The sequence below is a fragment of the Mirounga leonina genome, unplaced genomic scaffold (genome assembly GCF_011800145.1).
Source record: "Mirounga leonina isolate KUSES-001 unplaced genomic scaffold, KU_Mleo_1.0 Mir_127, whole genome shotgun sequence".
NCBI lineage: Eukaryota > Metazoa > Chordata > Mammalia > Carnivora > Phocidae > Mirounga > Mirounga leonina.
In genome coordinates, this window is record NW_023270316.1 from 66,355,046 (window position 1) to 66,382,533 (window position 27,488).

Below are 27,488 nucleotides of genomic sequence, written 5' to 3' on the forward strand. Positions count from 1 at the left end.
CTCTGAAAAACAAACTGAGGGTTCTAGAGGGGAGGGGCGTAGGAGGATGGGTTAGCCTGGTGATGGGTATTAAAGAGGGTACGTTCTGCATGGGGTACTGGGTGTTACACAGAAACAATAAATCATGAAACAGTACATCAAAAACTAATGATGTAATGTATGGTGATTACCATAACAATAAAAAAGTTAAAAAAATATTAATTCAAAAGCTAAAATATGTTAAAGCCAGCATGAAGAAAGAAGTAAAAGGAGTTTTATGTTAAAATTCAATATTTTCTTGGGTAAAACAGCAGGTATAACTATAGGAATGAAATTCCTTCAGATTTAACATATATTTAATAACAGGATGTAATTGTAAGTACCATTTAATCCCTCCACTTAGGAAGCTACAAATCTACTGGAAGAGACGTGTATCCACACAACTATAAAATATTAAGTGGTGTATCATAGATAATTGCAATACAGATAATAACAAGATAGGAGGAGGTAGGGTTAAGAAAAATAGGGAAAGCCAGGGAATGTCATAGGGTGACATTTGAACTCAGCTATAAATGGAGTGACCATACTTCCCTATTACTCCCAGTATGTCTTTTTAAAGCAGCCAGACTGATCTTTTAAAACATAAATCAGATCGTGTTACTCTTCTGCTCAAAACCTTTCACTGCTTTTTATGCCACTTAGGATAAAGTCACAAATCCTTAACATGATCTACAAGACTTTAAATCATTTGGCTTATATGTTACTCTCCAGCCTTATCTCAAGCCATTATCCCCATCGCTCACTAAGCTCTAGACATACTAGCCTCTTTTCCATTCATTTTATTATATCTAAGTTCTGAGTCTTTGTAATATTTCTCTCTTGAATGTTCTACACACCATCCGCTGTGATGATTCCCTGCTCATTCTTTAGCTCAAACAGAACTTCTTCAAAGAAATCTTCCCTGACTCCCTAGTCTAACATGAAGTTCCTCTGTTATACCCTCTCTTTCAGAGTATCCTGTAGTTTTCTTTCCTAGTAATTGCCAGAGTTTGTATTTACATCTTTTATTTCTATAATCACTTGTTTTGTTTAGTATTAGTCACTTCTATTTGACTATTATGAACTAAGTGAGGGCAGGGAGTAAGTCTACTTTACCATGATACTAACAAGAGTTATCTGTTCATTAAATTAATAAAATCAATAAATTATAGCTATATATTACAAGTTAGAGGGTTCTGGGAATGCTCTTTTCATGGTTTGATGGCTGATGGGAAATTACTTTAAAAAGGCTCTTTGGAAGAAGAAGAATAAAGTGGGAGGACTGAAGCTACTTGACTCAAAACTACCATAAAGCCACATTAACCAAGACAGTATGGTATTGCTGAAAGAACAGACGAATAGGTCAATGGAACAGAGAACCCAGAAATAGACTACAGACTTTACATCCTTCAAAAGAATTAGCTAAAACTGGATCACAGACCTAAATGTAAAATGCAAAACCATAAAACTCCTAGAAGAGAAAACCTAAATGACTTTGGGTACAGTGGTGCCCTTTTAGACACAACACCGAAGATATTATCCATGAAATAAACAACAAAAGCCGGACTTCATTAACATTAATAACTTCTGCACTACAAAAGACACTATCAAGAGAATGAAAAGACAAGCCACAGATGGGGAGAAAATATTTGCAAAAGACACATCTGATAAGGGACAGTTATGCAAAATACAGGAAGAACTCTTAAAACTCAATAATATAAAAGCAAATAACCTGGTTAAAAAATAGGTCAAAGACTTAACAGGCACCTCACCAAAGAAGATGTACATATGGAAAATAAGCACATGAAATGGTGTTCCACATCATAAGTCATCAGGAATATGCAAATCAAAACAATGAGATACCACTACTTTACCTATTAGAACGGCTAAAATCTGGAACACTGACAATACCCAATGCTGGCAAGGAGGTAGAACAACAGAATTTCTCATACATTGGTAGTGAGAATGCAAAATGTTATAGCCACTTGCAAGACACTCTGGTGGTTTCTACAGAACTAAACATACTCTTACCATACCGTTCATCAATCATGCTTTTTAGTATTTACCCAAAGGAGCTAAAAACCAGTGTCCACAAAAAAACCTGCCCATGGATGTTTCTAGCAGCTTTATTCATAACTGCCCAAACTTGGAAGCAACCAAGATACTCCAATAAGATATTATAATGATGGACACATGTCACCATCTATTTGTCCCAACCCATAGAATGTACAACACCAAGAGTGAGCCCTCAGGTGGACTACAGACCTTGGGTGATTATGTTATGCTGTGTCAAGGTAGGTTCAGTCTTGGTTAAAAAAATGTACCATTTGGGTGAATGACCTTGATTATGGGAGAGGGTATACATGTGTGTTGGGAGAGGATATAAGGGAAATCTCTGTTGTAAGTCTAAAACTGCTCTAAAAAAAATAAGGTCTTTTTAAAAAGGCTCTTTTCAAAGAGCTGACAAAAAAGAAAAGAGACTAACAAATATGAGAAGTCTACTCTGTGTTAGACACTGTTAATCATTTTGTATATAATACTTCATTTTACCATTTAAATAACCCAATGAAATAGGAATTATTCATCTCACTTTCCAGATGAACCTGAGCTTTGGTTTTATGCAGGGATGAGTATTTTTTGTCATTTAATAAAATGATTTCATTTAAAATATAAAATTGTCCCAGACAATAGACTAATTTATTTTTCCATTCCATCACCAGTATCTCTGTAAAAAAGGGTATACATCAAGTATTCATTTATTAATTTATTCAGTGGATATTTATTTAGCAACATGCATCAGGCATTATTCTAGGTGCAAGGTATACTACTGTAGACAAAAGAGAGAAAAATCCCTTCCATTATGGAGCTTGTGTTCTGCTGGGAGACAAAATAATACAACTGATACATAAGTAAAGTATATAATATGTAAGATAGTAATAAATGTTGGAAAAGGAAAAATAAAGCAGAGAAATACAATATAAAATACTTGGGGGGGAAGTAGCTACAGATGACTTTAATTTAATTTAATTCAAAATCTTTAATTTTGAATTAAAACTGGAAGAAAGTGGGAGAGGTACCTGCATAGATTGTTTGGGAGAAAGCATTCCAAGTAGAATAAGCATGTCCTGAAAGCCTGAAAAACAGCAAAAAGCCACAGTGACTGGAATAAAATGAGCCAGGGGAGAGTAGCAGGAGAGGAGGTCAAAGAGTTAACAAAGATCATACCCTTCTCATCCCATGGCTCACTCCACTGCAGCCATACTGGTCTCTGCCTGCTCTTGGATAGGCCAAGCCCCTCCTTCTTTTGCAGGCTGTTTCCTCTGCTTGATATGCTCAGACAGTTCTTTACCCAAGTGGTTCTTTATCAGAATGGACTTCTCTGACCACTCTATCAAAAATAGCACACTCCGTCCTTGCTGGTCATTGTAAGGATTTTAACTTTCAGTGGGACAAGTTTCACAGGAAACTTCTGGAGCAACACCGTCCAATGGAACTTTGTGCAATAATGGAAGTGTTCTGTGCTGTCTAATATGCTAGCCACCATCCACATGTGGATACTGAGTACCTGAAAGGTGACACTACATTTTTAATTAAATTTAATTTTATTAAATTTCAATAGCTACATGTGACTAGTGGTTACCATCTTGCACAGCACGGCTCTCGGGGTTTCTGAGTAGAGGAGCAAAAGGATCCACATTTTAATAAACGTCACCCAGGCTGTCGTGTTGAGAATGACCTTTAAGAGAATCAAGGCAGAAGCAGGAAGACTATAGAAAATGCTGCCGGGACAAGTCAAGTGAGAAATGATGGCAATATTTTGGATCAAGGGGATAGCAAAGGTAATGTGCTGGATATATTTTGTAGCAGAGTCAGTAAGATGTGCTGCAGGGCTCAATGTGTGATGTATTAGGGGCAGTTAGGATAAAAGCAACATTTATGGCCTGGGCAACTTTAAGAATGGAATTGCCCTCGGCTGAGAGGGATATTGTTTGGGAGAAAGTCTTAGGAGCTGTTTTGTCACCTGAAGTATGATATCTAAGTAGAAGACGCCAAGTAGGTAGAGGGATATACAAGTCTGGAGGTAAGCGAAAGATCTGGACTAGGGATAATAAATTGGGGAGTTATCAACATAGTCGTTGTATTTTTAAGCCATGAGATTAGTAAAAATTACCTAGAGAGCGAGTAAGACAAAAAAGAGAAGCAGTCTAATGACTGAGCTTATTAATTAGTCAAATACTAAGTAAGACTATAGAGAACAAAACCTATTCTTAAGATTTATTAGAGTTCAGTGACCTATTTAGGAAAGGATGGTAACAGAAATTTGTGTGTTTTTAGTTAGTCAGCACTGGGAATTAATGTGCAGAAAAGAAGAGAAGCTACCTTTATGTCTAAGGGGTCCTGCTGCCAGTCTTTCTGTCAATCTCTAATGAAACCCAGTAAAGGATCAGCTGAGCAGAGGATACACTTGACACATGACTGCTGTTATGGAGGTGACTTAACTGTATTCTAATTACATGATGAAGTAATTAAGACCTCAAACTCACGTACATCTTTATACACCGAAGGCAATATTCTGAGTCATATCAGCTGAATTATTAGCAATATTATGTTACAGTCCTGATTGTATATTACTAAGTAAATAAATCCAATTCAGAGGATACAAAAAGAGAGACAAGGTCTTTAGGTGGGCAAAATGCTCATGTTATTGCTACCATGTATGATGTTAAACCTTACGCGTCAAGTTGACTAGGCTATGGTGCTCAGTTGTTTAGTCAAATAATAGTCTGGATGTTGCCGCACAGGTATTTCCTAGATGTGATTAACATCAACAATCACTGGACTTTAAATAAAAGATAAAATGTGGGTGGACCTCATCCAATTAGCTGAAAGACTTAAAAAAACAAAACAAAATAAACCTTGAGGTTAATCGGAGAAGGACTCCTGTGTCAGGACTATAGCAAAAATCATGCCTTAGTTTCCAGCCTGCCACTCTATCCTACAGATTTCAGACTTACCAGCCCTCATAATCACGTGAGCCAATTCCTTAAAATAAATCTACATCTATATCTATATTAATACCTATACCTATACGTCTATCTATGTCTCACATATATCCCATTGGTTGTGTTTTTCTGTTTTTTTCTGGAGAACCCTGACTGAAACACTGTCTCTCCTTGTACAAGCTGTGTGATACTATGTAAATTTTTATTTAATCTCTGAAAGCTCCAGTTTCCTCAATATAATATGGAACACATTTGAGTACCAACCTAAATAGAGATGTTCTGAAGGTTAAATGAAATAATTCATGTAAAGTTCTTAGTATGATGCCTGGCAAACAATAAATCTTCTTAAATAAAAGCTAGATGTCACAGTATTAGTATTATTATAAGAAACAAATATTGAGTGTTGATTATTTTTAAAGTCATTAAGTTATAATTTTACCTTAAATACAAAAATTATAGATTTACCAAGTCTATCTCACATCTGAAATACCAGGAGAGATGGTCAAACAGTATCGTGGTCATATTCTAGATGTTCTTCCCTAACTAATAGAATTACTTCTATCAGAATTCTTCTTAGTAGTGTTCTGCTCACAATTAACTAACCCCTACACTCTGCCAGAGACTTAAAAACATTTAATAGGATCAAATAAAATAGAGATCTAAAAATGAACCTTAGCAATTGAAATATAGTGACTGCCTCACTATTATTTTTCTAGTAAACTTCATTGTGTAGAGGAAAAAAAACAAAACAATTTTAGGTCCACAAAACTTTAGGAAGGAGAACATCCGTAATTCATAAACAACCGATTTTGGTTTTACTTCTACTATGATATCATAAATGCCCTAATCTGCAATGAAAATCTTTCATAAGAAAGACTGAATAAAAAAATATGGAAGAAGAGTTTTAAAAAGAATGTGTTACCTCTCCATAGTAAATGCTTATATTATTACCTGTTTATAAGAAAAATTAAGAGTGATATAAATTTAATAAGTAGGTACACTCTTGAAAGATGAAAAAAAAGAGCCAATTCTTAAAATTCACATACATCATATAAGAGATAGGAGTCTAAAATACTTGCCTAATTTTTTTTTTGTATTACATATTACTATTAAATTAGAAATGACTTCCATTGGAGTTTCTGTTAGAAGTTTAGATTTTCTTCTAAAGGATTCTAAAGAAGAATTACTAAAGGTATCAGGGAAAAATTCAAGTAATTTTTATGCTTTAAATCATATTTTCCACATAATTTTAAAGTTTATAATCTTTAACTTCTAACTATTATAAATAACCTGTGACTTATTATTTACTTGTAAATTTGTGAAACTCACCTATGAGAAACTGCTCCCCAAGCGCCATGCTTATTTGTGAGAATGTTAAGGATCTTCTGTTTCAGTTGGTTTGCTGTAACGTGATCTCGATGTTTCGCAGCACTTATGAGATGATCACACATCTTTTCTTCCTCTCTTCTATCAGCAGCATACTGGGCACACTGTGACTACAAAAAATATACAAACAATGCATAATATTTAACAATGTATAACTTTTGCTGTGTCAAAGTAAGGAATGATATCTGACTTTAAGTTAAAGGGTAGTAACAATTCAATTTTAAAAACTCAGATAATACAATCTTGTGAAAATTTAATTAAAATTTTTTTTAAAATAAAAAAAAGAATATAGTCACTACACTCACTTTTCAAACTTGCAAAAATGTGTTCTATGTGCTTATACATAAAAGTATATGGAAGATAATTTGGATGATGTTATATAAAGTAATTAATGATGTTTAAGGCTCCTAAAATTCCGAGAGTCTGATTTTAATATATTCCAAAAGTAATCATTTTAGAATGGTTTAGTAAAAATGTGAATCTAATTATTTTAACTAATATGGTATATGCCACACTTAAAATGAGAATTACATTCTTGATAATTATATAGAGATCCGAAACTTGCCATTTAATTTATAGTTTTCCATTTCATGAATGGCAATGTGGTGTACAAGGAAAAGCAATGATTTAGGAATTTAGTCTTGTTTTTTATCCCACACTTTATGAAAATTCTTTTATTTCCCCATCATACTCAGGTTCATATTTTTAAAATGAGAAGCTAAAGTTTTCTCTATACTCTCTCCCAACTTTAGAATTTGATGTGTTCAAAGGTTCCCATGATAACAACTATCTTATTCTTATCTTTCCTAATAATCAGTTATTCTGTCCACTGTCCGCATTCATGGTCACCGGTACCAGCAACATAGCTAATCGGTATCGGTCTCACTGTGTATCAAAAAGGTTCAGTATGAACATGATGATGAACATCTCTTTAAGTATAAATTTGATTTTTTTGTATAATAATTTTTATATAGGGTGGACTGACCGTAAATTCTAACATTACCAAGTATGTAATATGAGTCATATAACTAGAAGAAAAAAAGTCTCACATCTAAAAATACATATAATTAGTTCACATCCATCTTTACTATGTAAAAATTTGTTTCATGGAAGGTATTTGAACATATCCCTGAAGTCTATCTATTGATACAGACTACTACCACAAGTCATCTCTTTCAGAGAAATAACCCTACAGTAATCTAAGAAGGATTAATTCATTTTCCAATTTATCTTTTTGTACAGGGAATCACCAATTAGTACAATGATCTGCCTCCATAATGAGGTTAATATTTCATTAGCTCATTGGAGAGCAAAATTAAATTTTCATTTTTCTTCCTTAACAATTACAATGGTTAACTAAAAAAAACTTAACTGTGAAGTACCCATCTCAAATTAAATATACCTTATCTCTTAATTACAGGCTTATATGGGAGACAGAGAAATACCCCCAAAAAGTCCTAGTAAAATCTCATGGCTTTTATAAAATCTTTTATAATTTAAAAGTGGTGTTTGGTAAACCCCCCCCCCGCCCCCCCCCACACACAGTCAACGCACTTACCAATATAGCTCTAACTTAAAAAGAAGAAATTTGAACATTTCAGTTAAAAAAAACAATATATATCCATTAAATAACAATGATAATACTCTCAAAATTTGGCTTATGTTAGTATTTTTATTTTATATTTACATAATCTAAAAAGCACTGAGTCTTCATGTCCACTTCATAGCCTCTTATCACTCTTAGCCATGCATCCTCAGTAGGAATGATCTCATCCCCAGGGGGTAAAAAGTGGTGTTGGGGGTGTGAAAAAATCACATTCCTTTTATGTATAAAGCACAGACGTATATATAGTACACAAACAGATATGCAGCATATTGTAGAAATAAAATTTTACTGGAAGAGGGAGATTAGAATGAAAATTGTCTAAAAAGATTCCTTGGGGGGGGCACTAATGAAAAAAAAGGCTGAGAAACCCTGCCCTTAGCTTAATTTCATCTTGGCTAAATATGTGTTAAAATTCGTAACTAATATCTAGCTGCTTGAAAATCTATTTTAAATATTTTCACATGACAAATACTGATCTTACATCCCCACAAAATATCTTGATTTTCTTAGTAGAAATATGAATGATTCAAAACTCATCCTGCAGGGGATTCAGCTAATATTCTAAATCTTATTTACTAACAGAAGTCAATAGTTAATTGAATATTCTTATTTTGTTTAGACTCCTGACATATCTCATATCTAAACATATGCTTCAAAGAACAGATAAGTCAAAACTTTCTTGACATCCAGATTATAGCAGGATAACTTGATAAATATCCAGAAGTATTTACTGTTGAAGGGATATGAAACTTCACATTGATAAACACCCAATTGCCAATGTACTTTTATCAAAGTTTAAAATATTTGGTATTTTTTTCAAAATAAGGTTGTTGCAATCTCATGTGACAAGTGTGTGCTGCCTCACCTGACAAATGAGGCAGAGGTTAAGAGTATGAGAGTGACAACAGTTATTTCTCTGTCTCATGCTTTTCAGCTAGCGAGGTCAGAGATTACTAGACCAAGGGCATCAACTTGCGTGACGAAGAGAGCTGGCTTACTGAGATAAAAACCTCATCAAAACTGAAATCTTGGGCTCTGATTTCCAGCCACACCACACTTGTTTACATGTTGCATCAGGAAAATAAACTGATGGTTATTTATTATTTTCAAGGCCACTGACAGTTCAACCTAAGCCAAATACCAGGTTACTTGAATATTTCTGAAACCAAGTTTTTTTGCAAATTGAATGAATTAAGTAATCACTATAATTTAAAACACTGAAATCAATATATTGAACCGAGGCAATTAAAAAATGTCAAATAATTATTAACATGCTAGAAATATAAAAATATTTTTTATAAATTCTATTAGTATAGAATATACAATATTTCTTTTTTAAGAGTCTCATGCTCTACCGACTGAGCTAGCCGGGTGCTAATATTTCTTTTTTAAAAAATGATTTTATTTATTTATTTGAAAGAGAGAAACACAGCGAGAGAGGGAACACAAGCAGGGGGAGTGGGAGAAGGAGAAGCAGGCTTCCTGGGAGCAGGGAGCCTGATGTGGGGCTCGATCCCAGGACCCTGGGATCATGACCTGAGCCAAAGGCAGAAGCTTAACGACTGAGCCACCCAGGCACCCCTACAATATTTCCATATACTTTAGTTTTTGCATATAAAATAGAAACGATACTTAATTTTTTCTTTAGTCAAGGTACTTAGGAGGAGTTTTAAATTATTATATTCTCAATATATGTATATATCTGCATGCATACCATATAATAGCAATGCTTCAATTGTCAATAAAATATTGATTATAACAATAAAACATGAACTGACGTGATCTTTGGTCACTCTAAAGATGGATACATTAATAAATAATAAACCAGTGAATATTTGGTAAAACAGTTTCTTCATATAACCACTTGTTACACCCATCTCTAGTGATGTATAAACTAGTTTAAAAATTACTAAAGTAACTGCATCATAAAATTTTATTTGCCTTTAAGAGTACATTAGAACAATTTCGGTCTACCAAAGGGTTAGGCACATGGTAAGAAGAATCTCTGTATGCTGTAAATGAGGTAAAAATTAGTGCTCTGTGTTTGGCATTTACTAAAGCTTTAAAAAAAAAAAAAGAACTGAAATGACTTGAGTGAAATATTCCTTTTAAAAAAAACCTTCTTATGTAAGGTTATCATCAGTGATAGCTGACTTATAACAGAGAAGCAGAATTTAATCTGCCACCAAAACCTTACCTCAAACTCTGCATGTTTGTGTACATCCTCAGCTCTCTGTCTGTTCAAAATAAACTCAGCTTCATTTGCAACACGAACTATATGGTCCTTCATAGCATGGCATAGTAATCTAAAAAGGAAGATATCTTTGAAATTATTATTCTTAATAACTTCAGTAAATATTACTTCTAAATAATCAAATTTCAGTATTTGAAGTATTAATTATGGATAAAGTTTAAAGTTACATTATGAAATTAAGATAGATGAAATTATAACTCAGACATTTGAAATACAGAAATATACCATAAAACTGTTACAACAATGCCTCTGTTAAGTACTGTGTGTCTTGTCAATGAATGATTCAGTTAATTTCATAAAGTTAGTTAAGGCAAAACAAATCAAGGCTTTTTGACAGTGTTTTAAATGGTTAAAACAACAGAATTCATCACCTTTGGAGTAAATGGTGAAAACAACAGAATTCACTATCTTGGAAGTAGATTTTCACACAAACGCTAGATGGCCATATATTAGGAAACCTATAAACTGAATTTTTAAACAATAGAAGTTATCTGAATATTCAAATTGTTTTTAAAAAGTGTAAGAAATCCAGTGAAAGCCTCACTTTATCACCTCACCACCTGATTTCCAACCTCATCAGGTACCTGTTGTATTAGTTTCTTGCATGTTTTCAGAGACTTTTAAAAATACATAAGAAAATACAAATATGTTTTCCCCCATATCCTTACACTATGGTAGTATATTATACTATAATATAGTATTATTTTCTGTACCTAGCTTTTCTCACTTAGCAATATATCTTGAAGACCTTTTCTTATGTATACACAGGGAGCTTCTTCATACTTCTTTTATAGCATAGGGCAGAGGTTATTCAAAGATGGCTGCAACAGTATCTCTATATCCCACATGCTCTTTCGCAGTGTGATATTGTTATTGCTCCATCAAAAAGAGGAGTCATTTTCTGCTCCTCTTAGATCCACCTGTGACTTCCTGTGACCAACAGAATATAGCAGAAGTGATGTTTCGTGACTTCTGGGGCCAGGGCATAAGATGCCTTGTACCTTTTGCTCTTCTTTCTTGGAACTCTGTCTTCTAGAATCTGCTGCAATACTGAGAAAAGCTCACATTATGTAGACAGCCCGAGGAGGAGAATAGAGGACCTCAGGATCCCAGGCCTAGATGAGTTCCCAAGCCCAGAGCCAGCCTCCCAGGTGACTGAAATGCCAGACAACTTCACAGGGAGCAAAGGAACTGCTTAGCTGAGCCCAGTCAATGAGAATAATGAGAGATTTAAAAATGGGTCTTGGTTTAAACCACATGATGATGATGATGATGGTGATGAGGATGACGATGATCAAGGAGGAGAAGGAGGAGGAGAAGAAATCGACAACTGTCACCAAACCACTTATTGAGATACGTAATAAAATAGGTAGTTTACACCTAATATTTAATTCTCACAAGAAACCTGAGAGATATATATTATTTTCATTTTTAAACATAAGAAACCAAGGCTCAGAAAAATTAAGTTCTTCGCCTCAGATCGCAATTTAAAAAAAATTCTCACGATTTTATATTTTGCATTGCATCTTCATTAGCCAACAATATTTTTTGAAGTAAAACCTTTCATGTTAACTTCTGCTCTCCTCCACTGTGGGCAATTCTAACATTAATTCTTGTCATTTTGTCAATTATAAACAGTGATTGGGCCCTTTCACATCTTCTAAAATGTTTTCTTTTGCAATACGCAATTACCGTGTTAAAAATAATCAAAGGATATTTGAAGTTAACTCTAAGTCTTTTTGGGTTTTTCTTAAAGGGCAAACTTACAAAATAATGTCTGTTCTTTTACTTATATCATTTTAAGACTCAGTTCAAACACTCATCTCCATTCATGGTCCAGTTTTTCTCTATTTAGATTTTTAACAAGAGTGCTATTTTCAAGATTGCTATTCTTTATTTCTACTGCTCATTAATGAAATGAATTATTTTTTTCTTGCTCAAGTTGTTATAAATTTCAGTCAGAATGGGAAAAGATTGAACCTCACTTTAACTTTTGTATATACTAAATAGCAACTCATAGTAATTCTTTCTATATTGTTCACTACATTCTCTCTACCTATAGCAAACTTGTCTTCTTCACTGGTAACTATGTATAAGCAAACAAAAAAATATTACTGGGTATCCTGATATTTCTAAATTATTGCTTAATATAATTTGTAAAAGCTACATAACATGTCTTTGAAGTGAGTCTGACTGTATTGAATTTATTTCTTCACTGTAATGTATTAAGGTGGAATTACATAGCACTAAGTTTTAGTATCTTTTCACCAAATTATGTGTAATATCTGTATGGCATCTTCTACAAAAACCAGCTAGTGAATGGTCTCTCTATTTCAAGGCAGTAATGTAGATACTGAATTCAACATAGTTCTCAGTAGAAATCTTCTCGCCCAAAGTTCATGTGTGGTCTGACATCATTACTCCATGATGAGATTTAAGTTAAATAATGGCGGTCATTCTCAGACCAGCAGGGACTTCCTGGCAGTATGACACAACTAAAATCTTGCATAACAGCAGGGTAAGTGGAAATATCACCTGAAAACATGCAGCAATAATCTCTCCAATTATACTTAAGAGGAACATAGGCATATTCCAATGGGAATATTTTCTAATTTTTAGCACAAAAGTTAATGATAATATAAATTATTCAAAGAACGAAAAGGTTAAGGGAATCTGTTAGAAGCCACAATACTTGTGAAAAAAGGCTAAGACTTCTCTATAATGTTGGGAGGGTAAACGATCATACAGATAATCTTCAATTCATTGAGGGATAGAAAAATAAAAAAAGTTAAAGACTGTAACTTAAACTCTGAATATTAAGTTTTGTTGAAATCATTAAGTTTTGTTGGTCTGTATTTGCTAGGCTGGCTTCAAAAGAGAAAAGAGATGTGAAATACTGGAATATTCTGTTCAATGGCTTTGTCTAGTGCATGAAAGCTGAAGAAAGCCAGGAGGAAATCTAATATGTGCAAATTAATGTGGATTACAAAACTTAAATAGATTAACAGAACACAGCAGGAAGGGAGAGGCTCTAGGTCTGGCTGGCTAATAGGTATGACTCCCAGGAGCAAAACAGTGGATTGGCATAGCAAAGAGGCACAGTGGCAAAGGAGGGGAGAGGGTGGAGAAGACTCTTGCCTCCTAAACACCAGAGAAATTATATTAATTACCTGAAAGTCCGTCCTCCTAGCTCTGACACTTATGAGTTCTATATCAACTAACATACTTACGAGCTACACATCAACTAATGTAGGTTATTTTACTTCCATAGAGAAAAAGAATCTTAGTTCTGACTCAGAATCATTCTGGGTAACTTCATTATCCACATGGGAAACCATTCCCCAGAGTAGCTCACAATTCCCTGTCCCTTTTTTAAGGGGATCTAAAAATACCTCAATCTATGATTCCTTTAGAAACTTCAATTCTACCTCACTTCAGGAAATCACTCTACCAGCCCTAATTGGCTTCACTTCCTAAATCTTTAACCCCCAACAATCTACTTTCTGGTTGCAACCTCCCTACACTTACTCTTCTCTCTTGCCTTCATTTGTCCCTCCCCTGGACTCAGGCAAAAACAAGCTCTTGATTCTTCTAACTTGCAACTGTTTAATCCCTCTATGTTCTCTTAATCCTTCTTCCACTGCTCAGATTCACTTCTTTTCCCACCAAACTTGCCATCCCACAGTTCCATGTTGTAACTACTTTCTTGCTGGCACCTTCACTCAATTCCTATCTATCTGCCGCAATTGCTCAGGAAATATGTAACCCTAGATTAAGAATTGGTCTCCCTCCTCTGTCTTACATCTGGACTGTTGAGGAAAGCTCACAAAACCAAATTTCATTGAAGATGAAGTTTCTATTTCTCTTTTACAGCCAATTTCTTTTACTCATGTTTTGAGAGTCCACAGAAATATCTTTAGTGTCCAAACTTTATTCAATTAATTTTTTTCTTTATTTAAAAAAATACTGTATTTATTTGAATGTATTTTTATATTGATTTGGATATATATTTAACACATAAACACACACACATTTATTAACCACTCTGCTGCACTTTGTGTTTATCATTCTCTTGCCTCTTCATTGTTTTATCTAATATATGTATATGCCAAAATATGTTGTCCAGATTAACTTGTTTATAAATTTTAGAAATAAAGTGGCACATTTTCTGCATTCTTTTCAGATTAAGAAAATCCTTCTCTGTTTCTAGTTTGCTAAGAATATTTTTTAAAAATCATGAATGTTGAATTTTATTTGATGCATCTGAACCTCCTGGGAGGATAATAAGGATTTAATATGATAAATGAAAGACATTTTTAGGAATTTTAAAATGATGAACAACTTTGGCATTCCTGGGTTAACTTTCCCCCACCTCCCTCCCCTAGTTCTCCACTCCCACAGACATAGTATATCTTTATACATAGCTGGACTAGGTTCTGTTAATATTTTAATAAGGATTCACACATCTACATTCATAATGGAGACTGGTTTGTGGTTTTCCTTTCTCCCACACATCTTGTTCACTTTTGTAGTCAGGATTAAACAGGCCTCAAAGAATGAGTTGAGAGCATTCCCTCTGTTCGTGTTCTCTAGCAGTTGGTCTATGGTTGGAATGGTGCTTTATTTGAACATTTGGTAGAATATAACTGTAAACTATTACTGTAGGAAGAATTTCACTGATTAAATCTCCTTCATACTTAGAACTTTAGGGTTTTTTTTACTTGTTATTCAATCTTTGGAAATTATATATTTTTTAGGAATTTTCCCATTTCATTAAAATTTTTATTTTTTTATTTTTTATTTTTTTAAAGATTTTATTTATTTATTTGAGAGAGAATGAGAGAGAGAGAGCACATGAGAGGGGGGAGGGTCAGAGGCAGAAGCAGGCTCCCTGCCAAGCAGGGAGCCCGATGCGGGACTCAATCCAGGGACTCCAGGATCATGACCTGAGCCGAAGGCAGTCGCTTAACCAACTGAGCCACCCAGGCGCCCTAAAATTTTTATTTTTAATGGTAAAACATTTTGATAGCACTCTCATTATCTTTTCTAAATTTATCTATAATTATGTTTCCTTTTTATTTCTGATGTTTATTTTTCTGTTTTGTTCTTAATCAATCTTGGGATAGTTTGCCTGTATTATTATTAAAGAAAAAATCTTTGTATTTGTTCATCTGTTCTATTGTATCTTATTTTTCTGTTTCAGTGATTTCTGTTCTGGTCTTTATGATTTGCAAGGTACCTGATATGAAATATGGACTCACAAATAACATCTGGCTAAATGGGTGAATGACTGAATGAATACATGAATGTGTTATGTGAGAAGGAGGGGCAAAGAAGAAATAGAATTTTAACATTAAGGTAATTTATTAGCACCAGGAAATTCTATGGTACATTTAGCACACAAAAAATGAGGTAAATAAAAAATACTGGATGACTCTAGGAATATCTATTACAGAACATTTTCTTCCTCATAGTATCTATATAATATAGGAAATGAATGAAATGTTCACCTTCATCTTCTTCTTTTTTTTTTTTTTTAGAAAAAGAGAGGTGGGGGTAGAGGCAGAGGGAGAGGGAGAAAGAGAATCTTAAGTAGGATCCATGCCCAACACAGAGCCCAATACGGGGGGCTCCATCTTACAACTTGGGGATCACATCCTAAGCCAAAATCAAGAGTTGGATGCTTAACCAACTGAGCCACCCAGGCACTTTCAAGTGGTCTTCATCTTCTAATGTGAGCCTATTTTCCAAAGGAAATAGAAAAAAAAAAATCCCAATTTGTTCAATCCTATTTGTTCCTATTCTAAAACAGACAGAGATGTCATAGATATAGGAAAAAAGTCAAGAGACAAAGCAAAGTATTCTATTCCAAATGGAATATGTATCAGCAGGGCAAATTCTGATATTCTAGGAAGAATCCAATTTTATGCAGTATGTTATAATTTAATTGCTGGTCTTTGACTTGAGATTAACAGATGCTGAATTTTAAATACAACCTCTGTAATTTGATGAAAGAAAAAATCAATAGAAAAAGCAATATGAGAGGTCAGAAAAATTAGTCTTCCATTACCTACGATGAATGAGGGGACAAAAGCAAATCTAGTTTATATTTAGGTTCTGCCTTTTATCAGTATTATGAATTGGGCAAACAATTTTCCTTGTGTCTGAGTTTCAGTTTCCTGATTGGAAAATGAGGGTGTACTATTTCAGATAGCTTATAAATTGGGGAAAAGCATGTATGCCCAAACTGCAAGATTAGATTTTTAGATCCTGATTTATTTAGCCAAGAAGACAGACTCTGATTGGAAGTTAAGTGGCCACACAGCATAGGAGCAGAATTCCCTTTGGCCCCAAAATCTGGCATAGAGACTCTGGTGACACTGCAAGGTAGAGTCTGCTTGGGCCAGAGAAGCTTAATTGTTTCCTTAATAGACTATTTAAGGACACCTGGGTGGCTCAGTCCCTTCGGCTCAGGTCATGATCCCGGGGGTCCTGGGATGGAGCTCTGAGTCAGGCTCCCTGCTCAGCGGGGAGCCTGCTTCTCCCTCTCCCACTCCCCCTGCTTATGCTCTGTCAAATAAATAAATAAAATCTTAAAAAAAAATAGACTATTGGGCACCTGGGTGACTCAGTCGTTAAGCATCTGCCTTCGGCTCAGGTCATGATTCCAGGGTCCTGGGATCGAGTCACACATCGGGCTCCCTGCTCAGCGGGAAGCCTGCTTCTCCCTCTCCCACTCACCCTGCTTGTGTTCCTGCTCTCGCTATCTCTCTCTCTGTCAAATAAATAAAATCTTAAAAAAAAAAAATTAAAAAAGTAGACTATTTAAAAATCTGGAAAAACTTTTAACTTTTTAATTTAAAATTAAAAAAAATTATTTTAGAAAATGTTTACAAGCTTTGGGCTCTACTGGTTCTTGAAATATTTTACTGCCAACAGGTCTTCACCTTATGAAAATAGCAAAATAAATACCATGTTGTTCCTGAGAAGTCTCTAATTTTCCTACATTCCCCAAAAGTACATTTCCTTTAAGGAGGGACAACTCATACGGTTACGAGCGCATAGAGAATGAGACAATACTTGTAAAGTGTTTGACATGTACTAGGTACCCCCCCCCACACACCCCCGGCTCACCAAATAGTAGTTCACTTTTCTGAAAGGTACACTTTGATACATTGGTTCTTCTACACTGATTAAGAAGGAAAAACAATGGCATATCCTGACATTTGTCTATGAACCCCCACATCAGGCTGTGGTGGGACTTTCAAAGTGATTCTGCATATTCAAACCTAGATTTGTAAGTCAGCATATTAGTTATGAGCTGTACTACTAATCAAACTTTATATTTTTTTAGGCAAGACCCAATTTACTCAATTATATGACTGGTAAAATACAAAGATTAGAAAACTGGGGCACAGTAGGGGGTCTCTGTAACGGGCTATCCTGAGTCTTTCTTTGGTGCAAAGGAAAGAAAAGTGGAAAAACAGACACTAGAGACTTGAAAATCTCTCTCTATATATGGCTGTTAGGAAAAAAAATTACATACAGTATTAAGTTATTGTCTTAAAACACCAAACCTTTCCCAGAGAATAAAATACGAATTATTCATGCTTTTGGATCAACTTATTATATGAAAACCTATTCTATAAAAATATAATCAGACATACACTTGTCTCAGATTCACTGGAGAATTGGAGTTTTGATCTGGGAAAAGTAGAGAGAAGGAAGATAAAACCTAAAGGATAATTTTGGAGCTTGAGATTGAGGTCTACGGACTTGATATGGAAGAGAGGAGGCATTAAAGACAGAAAGTGAGGTGAGAAGAGGGAATTAGCATTGGTTGAAAACCTACCCCCACCCCCTCATGTAATTAACTGTTATGAAAAAGCTCTGGGAATTAAGTAATTATGTTGGATGAAAACAAGGATCCACCGATAGGCATTTCATTTTCTTATCACCTATTTGAGGCTTCAAATAAGTCTATCACTTCAAATACATAAAAGGAGAAATTTATATTATAATCTACTATGAACCTAAACAGCTATTATACTTAGCGAAGCATAGAAAAAAAATCACTTAGCTTATGATTATATTTATGTTTCCAGTTATGGGTAAAGATGGTGATAATTTTACATGACTCCTAAGATGAATGAATGAAGTGTAATAGTTCTCATAGTCCTCAAATTTTGGTGTACTTTAAAGATCCTGATCATTTGCAGAACATATTAAAAATGGTGATATAACTCCCATCCAGAGATTCTGACTGCATAGGTCTGAGGTGAGACCCAAGCATCTACATGTTTCATAAACATCCTTGTGATACTAATGCACATTGACATTTGAGGACCACTGAGTTCATGCAGTGTGAATGATGGGAAAGTCTGGATTTGATTTCTTAGGAAGATTCATTTCTCTCTCTCTATTTATGTGGGGAGCATGGCGCTGCTTAGTTAACTTCATTTAGTTGCACAGTTCCAAAATCGATCCCCAAGTTAACTAGCTCAGAAATAACATCATTAGAAGGATTACAAAAAGCATACATGTATTTAACATTGTAGGTTAGGGTCACTTCTTAAGATGAGTCCCCAGGTATTCTAATACTATTTTGGTCACTAGATTAAGTAAGTCAACTTTTATGGTACACATACAAAGGGAGTTACCTTCGATTTGTTCACAGGCCAGAAAGGTCATTTATATCAAATCTATTTTTCTTCTTTCCAATCTCTTCAGTGATGGGTTGCTTAGCTATTTACTCTTCTATGTAAAACCAGTCTCAACAACTAGTATCAGTATGGAGGATTTGTATAACTTACTCATCTTATAGTTTAATATGGATTTAGAAAACATTGTTATTAGAATAGGATATGTTAAGGTTGTTTTAAGACACATAAACTGTCAAATCAGCTTAGAACCGTGGTTTTAAACTGTGTCTCAAAGTAAAATATGAGAAATACACTTCATATCATAACCCTATATATCCACACAATAAACACTCCAGCAAATAATATTTACCTGAACAGATAATTATTTTTTCTATTATTTACTATTTCTATTTTTACTATTATTTACTATTTCTTATTTTTGAAAATGCTGAAAGCAACCCATTAAATTGATTTCATGCATTATTAATGGTCAAGAAAACAGTTTCAAAAATACTGATCAGAAGACTCTCTCCTATTAGGGTTAACCCTGGGCCAAATAATCAAGCTTCTAGCTTAAATTTTAGGATTCCAAGTAAACAGCTCAAAGTTGTAATGTCCAAGAGAAGGACAGTCAATGCTAACAGGAATACAAGTCTGAATAGCGATGGAATAGGACTTGGTGAATTGAGAAATACCAGCTCAAGATCAGAGATGTGGCAGTCACTAAAGAAAAGAAGGCTTGCTTCAAGCCATTTTATTCTATTTAACTTCTAATAACAGGAGTACAGAAACATGGATTGATGGTGTATAAAGAAAATTTTGGGGAAAAATTTGGAGGCAAATCAGCATAAAAGCACCATTAGCCACAATATAATAACAATGAGGCCAGAAGAGTTGTGTACTTCAGGAGAGTCTCTTTAGTTAATTTCCCAAGTTCTGTGCTCCCTCAATGACATGGTTCCTTTTCCAAAAGAAAAGGGTTGTAAAAATATCACAAATATTATGACTGCAAGCCCCCAAAAGAGCTTTTCCCTTGATTAAAAATACAATTTCTTATTGCTGAATCTACCAGTATGAATTCTAAGAACTAGAGAATAATGCAATCTAAAATACATTTCTTTTAGAAAAGAAGGGAGAAAACAAGTAACATATGACTTTTATTTACTGTTTTGACTGCTAAGTAGCACAATACACTAGGAAGGCTCTGAACAACAGGTCATTATTGCCACCCTATGCTACCACTTGTGTCTGTTTTAGTGTTCTGCATAAAATGTGATCAATAAACCAATAAGGGAGTAGTGATACTACCATACTAAGAACACACAAAAACCCATCAGTGCTCTTGATGGGATGTGTAAGGTACTCTAGAGTCCTCAACCTTCTCTGTCCATAGTCTTCAAAACCCAGCTCACATGCCACTTAAATAAATAATAATAAAACCAAATGATCATTTCTTGAGTGCCTATTATGTGTCAGGAACATTGAGAATTGATAACTTAGCAGGCTAGGTGCATTATAGGTATCATTTCATAGGATTTTTACCTCATTTGATATCTTATTAGATAAGCGTAAGTAGCTCATTACACTCAGGAAGAAACTAAGGCTTAGAGAGATTAAGCATAACTTGTTTGTGTAACTCAAACAAAGTCACACAAAAAGGCGATTGTGTTTGACTTGTTTGGGAAACAATCAGTTTGGTTGGCTTCTCACAGGGCATTCCAGAGAGTGAGATACAGAGTTAGGCATTCATTCATTCAACAGTAATTTATTGAGGGCCTTCTTTGTAGTAGTAAAGGACAATGAAATATGAGGGTGACACAGAGGTGCTTTAGGAGTGAGGAGGGAGCCTGGATCAGTGTGGGGAGGTAAGGAAGGCCAGTTAAGCAAAGGCCTTGCAGGTCATATTACGGAACTTCGCAAGCAACGAAGCACTACTGTGGTTTTTGGTTTTTTTTTTTTTAAGTCAGGTTTATTGAGATCTAATTTACACATAATAAAATTAACTCTTTTTAAATGCACATTTCCATGAGTTTTGACAAATGCATATTTTAGGTAGCCACCACTACAACCAAGAACATTTCCATCATGCAAAAATGTTCCCTTGTTCTCTTCTCCTGCCATCCACAGCAAGAACTGAACTGTTTTTTGTCCCTCTAATTTTGTCTTTTCCATATCACATAAATGGAATCACATAGCATATTTTTGCTAGACGTCTGCTTTCTTAAGCTTCACAAAATACTTTTAAGTTCCATATATGTTGTGCGTATCAGTGGCTCATACCTTTTATTACTGAGTAGTATTCCATATAATGCTATATCATAGTTAGTTTATCCACTTACCTGCTGACGGACACTTGGGTTATTTCTAGTTTTTGGCTATTATAAATAAAGCTGCTATGAACATTCACATAGAGGTCTTAATGTGGACCAATACTTTCATTTCTCTTGGGAAGATATCTAAGCTTAGAATTATTGGGTCAAATGGTTAAGTGTATGTTTAACCTTGTAAGATACTGACAAACTGTTTTTCAGGTGGATGTACCATTTTACACTCCCACCAGCAAGGTACAATCAGTGGCTCCACATTCTCATCAATGCTTAGTATTGCCAATCTATTGAATTATATAGATTATAGTATGTGCATAATGCCATCTCACTGTGTTTAAAATTGAATTTTTCGAATGAATAATGATGTGGAGCATGGTTTCATGTGCTGACTGGCCATCTGTATATCTTCTTTGTTACTGTGTCTGTTCAAATCATTTGCCTGATTTATATTGGGTAGTCTTTTTATTATTGCGTTGTAAGATCTTCTTTCTTCCCTTCCATTGATCTACCTATCTTTATACTAATCCTCCAACTCTGTTCATTTTTTATTTGTTGTGGCTATCTAAGGTCCTTTGTATTGTCACAGAAATTTAAAATTCAGCTTGTTAATTTCTACCAAGAAAACCAAAATCGCCGGCTGGAATTTTGATTAGGTTTGAGTCTATTGACCAGTTTGGGGAGAACTACCATCTTAACCATGTTAGGTCCTCTGATCCATGAATACATATTTCTGCATTTCTTTATTTTTAATTTTTTTACAAAAATATTTTTTAGTTTTTATCATATAGGTCTTTCACAAATTTTGTTAAGTACAACCCTAAGTAGTTCTTGTTTTTGACACTATTATAATGGTTTTGCTTTATTTAAGTTTCCAATATTTCACATATATTATAAACACATGTTGTTATAATTTATTTTTGAATACTGACCTCATATCATGTGACTTTGCTAAATTCACTTATTATAGTACCTTTTCTCAGCCACCTTAGAATTTTCTACTGGCCTTATTGAACTGGCTATGACCTCTGGCCCAATACTGAATACAAATAGTGGGTGAGAACATCCTTCCCTTGTTTTGATCTAGTGGGAAAGCATTCAGTCTTTCACCATTAAGTAGAATGTCAGCTGTATGTTTTTTGTAGATAGGATTTATTACACTGAGTTTAATTTCTAGTTTACTGAGAGTTTTATTATGAATATATGTTGAATTTTTCAACTGTTTTTCTTATGTCTATTAAAATATCATACATGTTTTTTCTTTTTTAATCTGTTGATATGGTATATTACATTGATAGATATTTTTGAATATTAAACCAACTCTGCATCCTTGGGATAAACACCTCTTACTTATGATGTAATCCTCCTAGATTTGATTTGACAACTTTTAAAGGTAATATTAATATTGCACCTATGTTTATGGTGGATATTGATCTGTAATTTTATCTCTTGTAATTGATACTGTTATCAGGGTGATGAAATCTCATAAAATGAGGTGTAAAGTATTACCTACTCTTCTATTTCTAGAAGACTGAGTATAATTGGTGTTAGTTTTTCCTTAAATACTGGGTAGAAATATTAAATCATTTTTTAACATCAATCAACTCTTAAGTAAATTAAGTCTATTATTTTTCTTTGTGCTAAGGATGAAAAAAATCTAGACTTTGAATAATGGACTGTTTTGAAGTCTGTTCATAAGTATGAGTAGTGTTTTTTTAAAATATGTAAACATTTAATATATGCAAACATAAACAATGAACTTTTTCTTATTCCTCTTTAAGCTTGGACTGTGACTCTTTATGACAGTCATATCATAAAAGAAGTATTCTGGTTTTTCAAATGTTGGTGTATACAACAATAACTAAAGAATATAGTTTATAGGTTCTCCCTTTACCAACATGACAAATAATCAGCCTATACTCAACACTTCAATTCCCCTGGCACCTTAGGAAGAGCTTCTAGACTAAAATCTATAGCCCAGGCCATGGCTACTCTCCTGTCTTACCTGGCTTGCTCATTCTATTCCTTCACCTCGCCTTTCACCTTTAGCATAAACTTGGACCCGCCATACACATTGTACCTTCATGTCAGCATGGTCCCTCCAGCAACCTGTTAGTTTACTTGTACCTGTTATTTAAACAACATACGAACCACAAATGCCAATTCTAGGCTCCTCTGTTGCCAAGTTATGTCAGAATGGTATAGAAACTGAATCAAAGTCTCCTATAAAGACATGGATCATCTGACTCTTGACTGGCATTTTCTTGCAATAAGTAAGCTAAGAACAGCAACAAAAAAAGTAATATCTTTAAGAAATAAGAATGAGCAGGAAGTAAGGCATATAAATGAATATATTAAAAATTGAGCACTCTTGCCTTTTGTCTTTTATTTTTATTTATTTTTTATTTTTATTTATTTTATTATGTTATGTTAGTCACCATACAGTACATCATTAGTTTTTGACGTAGTGTTCCATGATTCATTGTTTGCGTGTAACACCTTTTTGTCTTTTAATATAAAGAACTATGAGTGTTTTATGAATTATTACTTAACTCTTACCAAAGTTAAAATAATGTTGCCTAGGAGGAAAGTATATTTAAAGTTGTCCTAACAAGACAAAAAGAATCTCAATACATACATATATGCAGATATACTTTAAACATGGTTAAAATGCGATTCAAATAAAATTTATGATCATTAAATTCTAAATTTATTTTCTTATTCCTTGAAATCTAGCCATTATTAGATAGGTTGCTTATCTTAGTTTTAGGTAAATAACATTTTATTTATAATCAATGTCTAAAGTTAAGTCTATAAATTAGCAATACTGTTTAAGATGATACAATTAATTTTGTAAAAGCACAAGATTTTTTCTCCATCATTCATTTACAAAACTGAGCATGATTTAAAAAATTATTACATGAATAAAATGAATAACACAGTAGTAAGGGAAAGGCATAGATCAGGTTGGGAACTTCTGTTTTCCAGAAGTTTTCAGGGATTCTTGCTTCAAAATTAAACCAGAATCTCAATTCTAAGAAAAAAAGTTTCTTTTACAGTTTTGGAAGTTACTGCTATTTTTTTTAATACAATTTTTGCCAAATCAAAGACACAAAACAAATAGATAAACTCAAAGTTTACTGCTTTAATTATTAAATAAGCCAAACCAAAGCTTGCTGGTTTAATTATTATATAGCATTTGTTAAATTAAAGAAGATATTCAAGTCAAGGCCATATAATCACTAAAGAATTATGCTTAGATGCAATATCCTTTTCCTTTTCAAAACCTAAGAAATGCAAGCTATACATTTTTCACTATTTTGAAGAACAAAATAAAAATTAGAATCTTATGAATCTTATGTTAAATTTAGTACCAAACACAAATACACACTGGCTTTTATGCATATTCATTAATATTATATCCTATATGCTTTCAAAAGAGGGATAAAGGTTTATTTTAGGCAAATGATTAATGTATTTCAAAGGATCACTCAAATTCCATAATTTAAAAAAGTCTTTCTTATTTGCTTTATAGTTCAATTCATATTTTAATAATTTAAAATCCAATTATTATTGCCAAGATATTATAGGCAATTTTACATCCCATTAACCTTGCTTTGTTTTAATTATAAAGATCCTTTGTTAGATTCCTTTAAATGATCCAGTTTATAATTTCAGCCTGTCCTAGGGAGTACTTTAATTCAGCTGCACATTCATCAACTGTTTTTGTCCTGTTAATTGTAGACAACTGCACAATTGCTTTCTCTAGCTATGATTGATGAATTATATCCATGAGTATAGCTGGTAAGTAGGATAAACATTTATAACAATTTCCACTTAAAGATTTTTAACTTCATTCCCACAAGGACAAATTAAAGACTGATACTCTAACGACCAAGAGAAAGTGCTTTTTATATGTTTCATTTTAAATTATTAGAAAAAGTTAAGAAAAAGGCTGTATATCCATGCAAATGAGATAGAAGAGTGTGTAAAGAATCTAATTTGTGCTTAACACACAGTAGGTCTCAACAAATAGAAGAAGCCAGATAAATGGAGTAATGTGTCTTTACTGTAACTACATCCCAACTATCTCAATATGATACTTTTTTGATCTGAAACTCCCAAGTTCAAATTTATGAAAGAGAAAGGTCTAAATTGAAAGGAAATGAAACAAACTAGAGGTGAGAGTCAGCAAAACTCTGAATATACGTTATAAGTAATGACAACAACAACAAAACTCCCATTTTTAAAAGCCTATGTTGCAGAAGTTATAATAAATGTCATATATTATTTCCAACCTTCAGAGAAAATGGGCAAGAAAGGTGTTATGCTCTTCTACAGATGTGAAACTATGTCAGAGGGAGATTATGTTACATGCCTAGAGTCTGACAGCTTATCAATACAAGAACTGATATTTGAACTGCATACAAATGATACACATATGCGATGTGTTGTAATAGGCACTGTGGAAAGAACCCTACAAAACACACGGTGACGAAACAGGCCCTGACACTGCGGTATGGGAAGTATACACCAGAGGAACTGGAAGGTGCTATGAGAACATGGGAAGGCACCTAATCCGGACTAGTGATGGGGGTGGGGTTGGCACTCAGTGAAGACGTTATTTTCATTGAAGTATGAGAAATGAGTGTCTTAAAGCAAATGCCCATCTTCTCTGTATTGTGGACTGCTGGGGAAAACATTCCAGTATCAAGGACAGCAGTCTCTATCTGGTCCTCCAACATCTGGGCCAGATGCCTAAGGTTCCTGTCTTTTCTCTCCCCTGCTCTTCTACACTGGCTATTTTCAATATTCTCCTCTCTTCTCAAATATGGCACCCACCTCTCCAAATTTTCTTCATTTTCAGTAAATGGTCCTTTCTGTCACTTCATAGAGAAAATAGAAGGTATCATCAAAAACCCCTCTGAGTCCTGCCACCAATATAACTGTCTGCCCCCTTTCTCAGTGCGTTTCCACAGGGACCAACCCCCATACCTCTGTCTCACCCCTCTCAGAGTATTCAGTGACCATTTAAAAAATACTCAAGTCCTTCTTCCCTTCCAAAAAATACCCCACTACCCCAAAACTCACCTCCAGCAATCACCCTATCTTTCCTCTTCTTGGCCAAATTCCTTAGAGTTGCTGTATGTGTGGACTATACTCATCTTCTACTCATTCCTCAGCTCAGAACAACCTAGCTCCTGGCCCCAGTTCTCTCATTAAATCACCACTTTCTCACAATCATTCCCTGAATTATCTGCTCCTGCTGTACCCTCGACTTTGGCACATTTATTATATCAGTAATTGTAAGACTGTTGTCCCCATGAGACTGCAAGGTCTCTTGTAGCAGGGCCTGGGTCTATACCCAGCATCTTTAGCACACAGGTACTCACCAGTGTACCTGTGAATGAATTCAACATTGACAGTCTCATCACTGAATCCAGTGGTCCCTTTCATCCTAGCTTAAAAACCCTTTTGTTGCCTGTTCATTCTGTCTCAAACACTCTCGTAACCATTCTTTCCTTAATTCCTTCAATACTTGTGATTGTGAACTACGTGTTGGATATTATTCCAGAAACCAGGAGTATATCAGTAAAGAGGACACAAATTCTTAAGGAAAAGAATCACACCATTCCGTTGGCCCAGAATTTTATTCCTCTATTTTTTTTTCCTTTCACCTATATGTTCTAACCATCTCTCAGTTCTCAGTGAAGATGGCATTCTATTTGGATACACTTTTTTTTGAACCTCCTGGTTTTTTTTTTTTTTTTTAATTTTATAGACTATTTTTAGAGCTATTTTAGGTTCACAGTAACCGTTAGTAGAAGATACAGAGATTTCCCAGATATCCCTTCCTCACATACAGGCCCACCCCCATTATCAACATCCCCTACCAGAGCGGTACACTTGGTACAAATGATGAACCTACCCTAATATAGTATTATCACCTAAGGTCCATAAGTTTACATTAGAGCTCACTCTTGGTGTTGTACATTCTATGGGTTTCGACAAATGTATAATGACATGTATCCACTATTATAGTATCAAACAGAGTAGATTCACTGGCCTAAAAATCCTCTGTGCTCTGCCTGTTTATGCCTTCCTCCTCCCTAATCCCTGGCAACTACTAATCTTTTTACTGTCTCCATAGTCTTGCCTTTTCAAGAATGTCATATAGTTGGAATCATACAATAGGTAGCCTTTTCAGACTGGCTTCTTCTACCTAGTAATATGCAATTAAGGTTTCTCCATGTA

At 34.3% G+C, this 27,488-nt stretch overlaps 1 protein-coding gene across 7 annotated transcripts in view; it reads right to left on the bottom strand.

The window, feature by feature from the left end:
• Positions 1-27,488, bottom strand: part of NBEA (neurobeachin) — a 683,633-nt gene that overhangs the window by 294,715 nt on the left and 361,430 nt on the right. For all 7 annotated transcript variants that reach the window (XM_035003560.1, XM_035003559.1, XM_035003554.1 and 4 more), the window contains 2 exons: positions 10,211-10,319; positions 6,351-6,517 (listed from right to left, as the gene is read on the bottom strand). In XM_035003560.1, the coding sequence (XP_034859451.1) occupies positions 6,351-6,517; positions 10,211-10,319 (276 nt within the window). The remainder of the gene's footprint in view (positions 1-6,350; positions 6,518-10,210; positions 10,320-27,488) is intronic.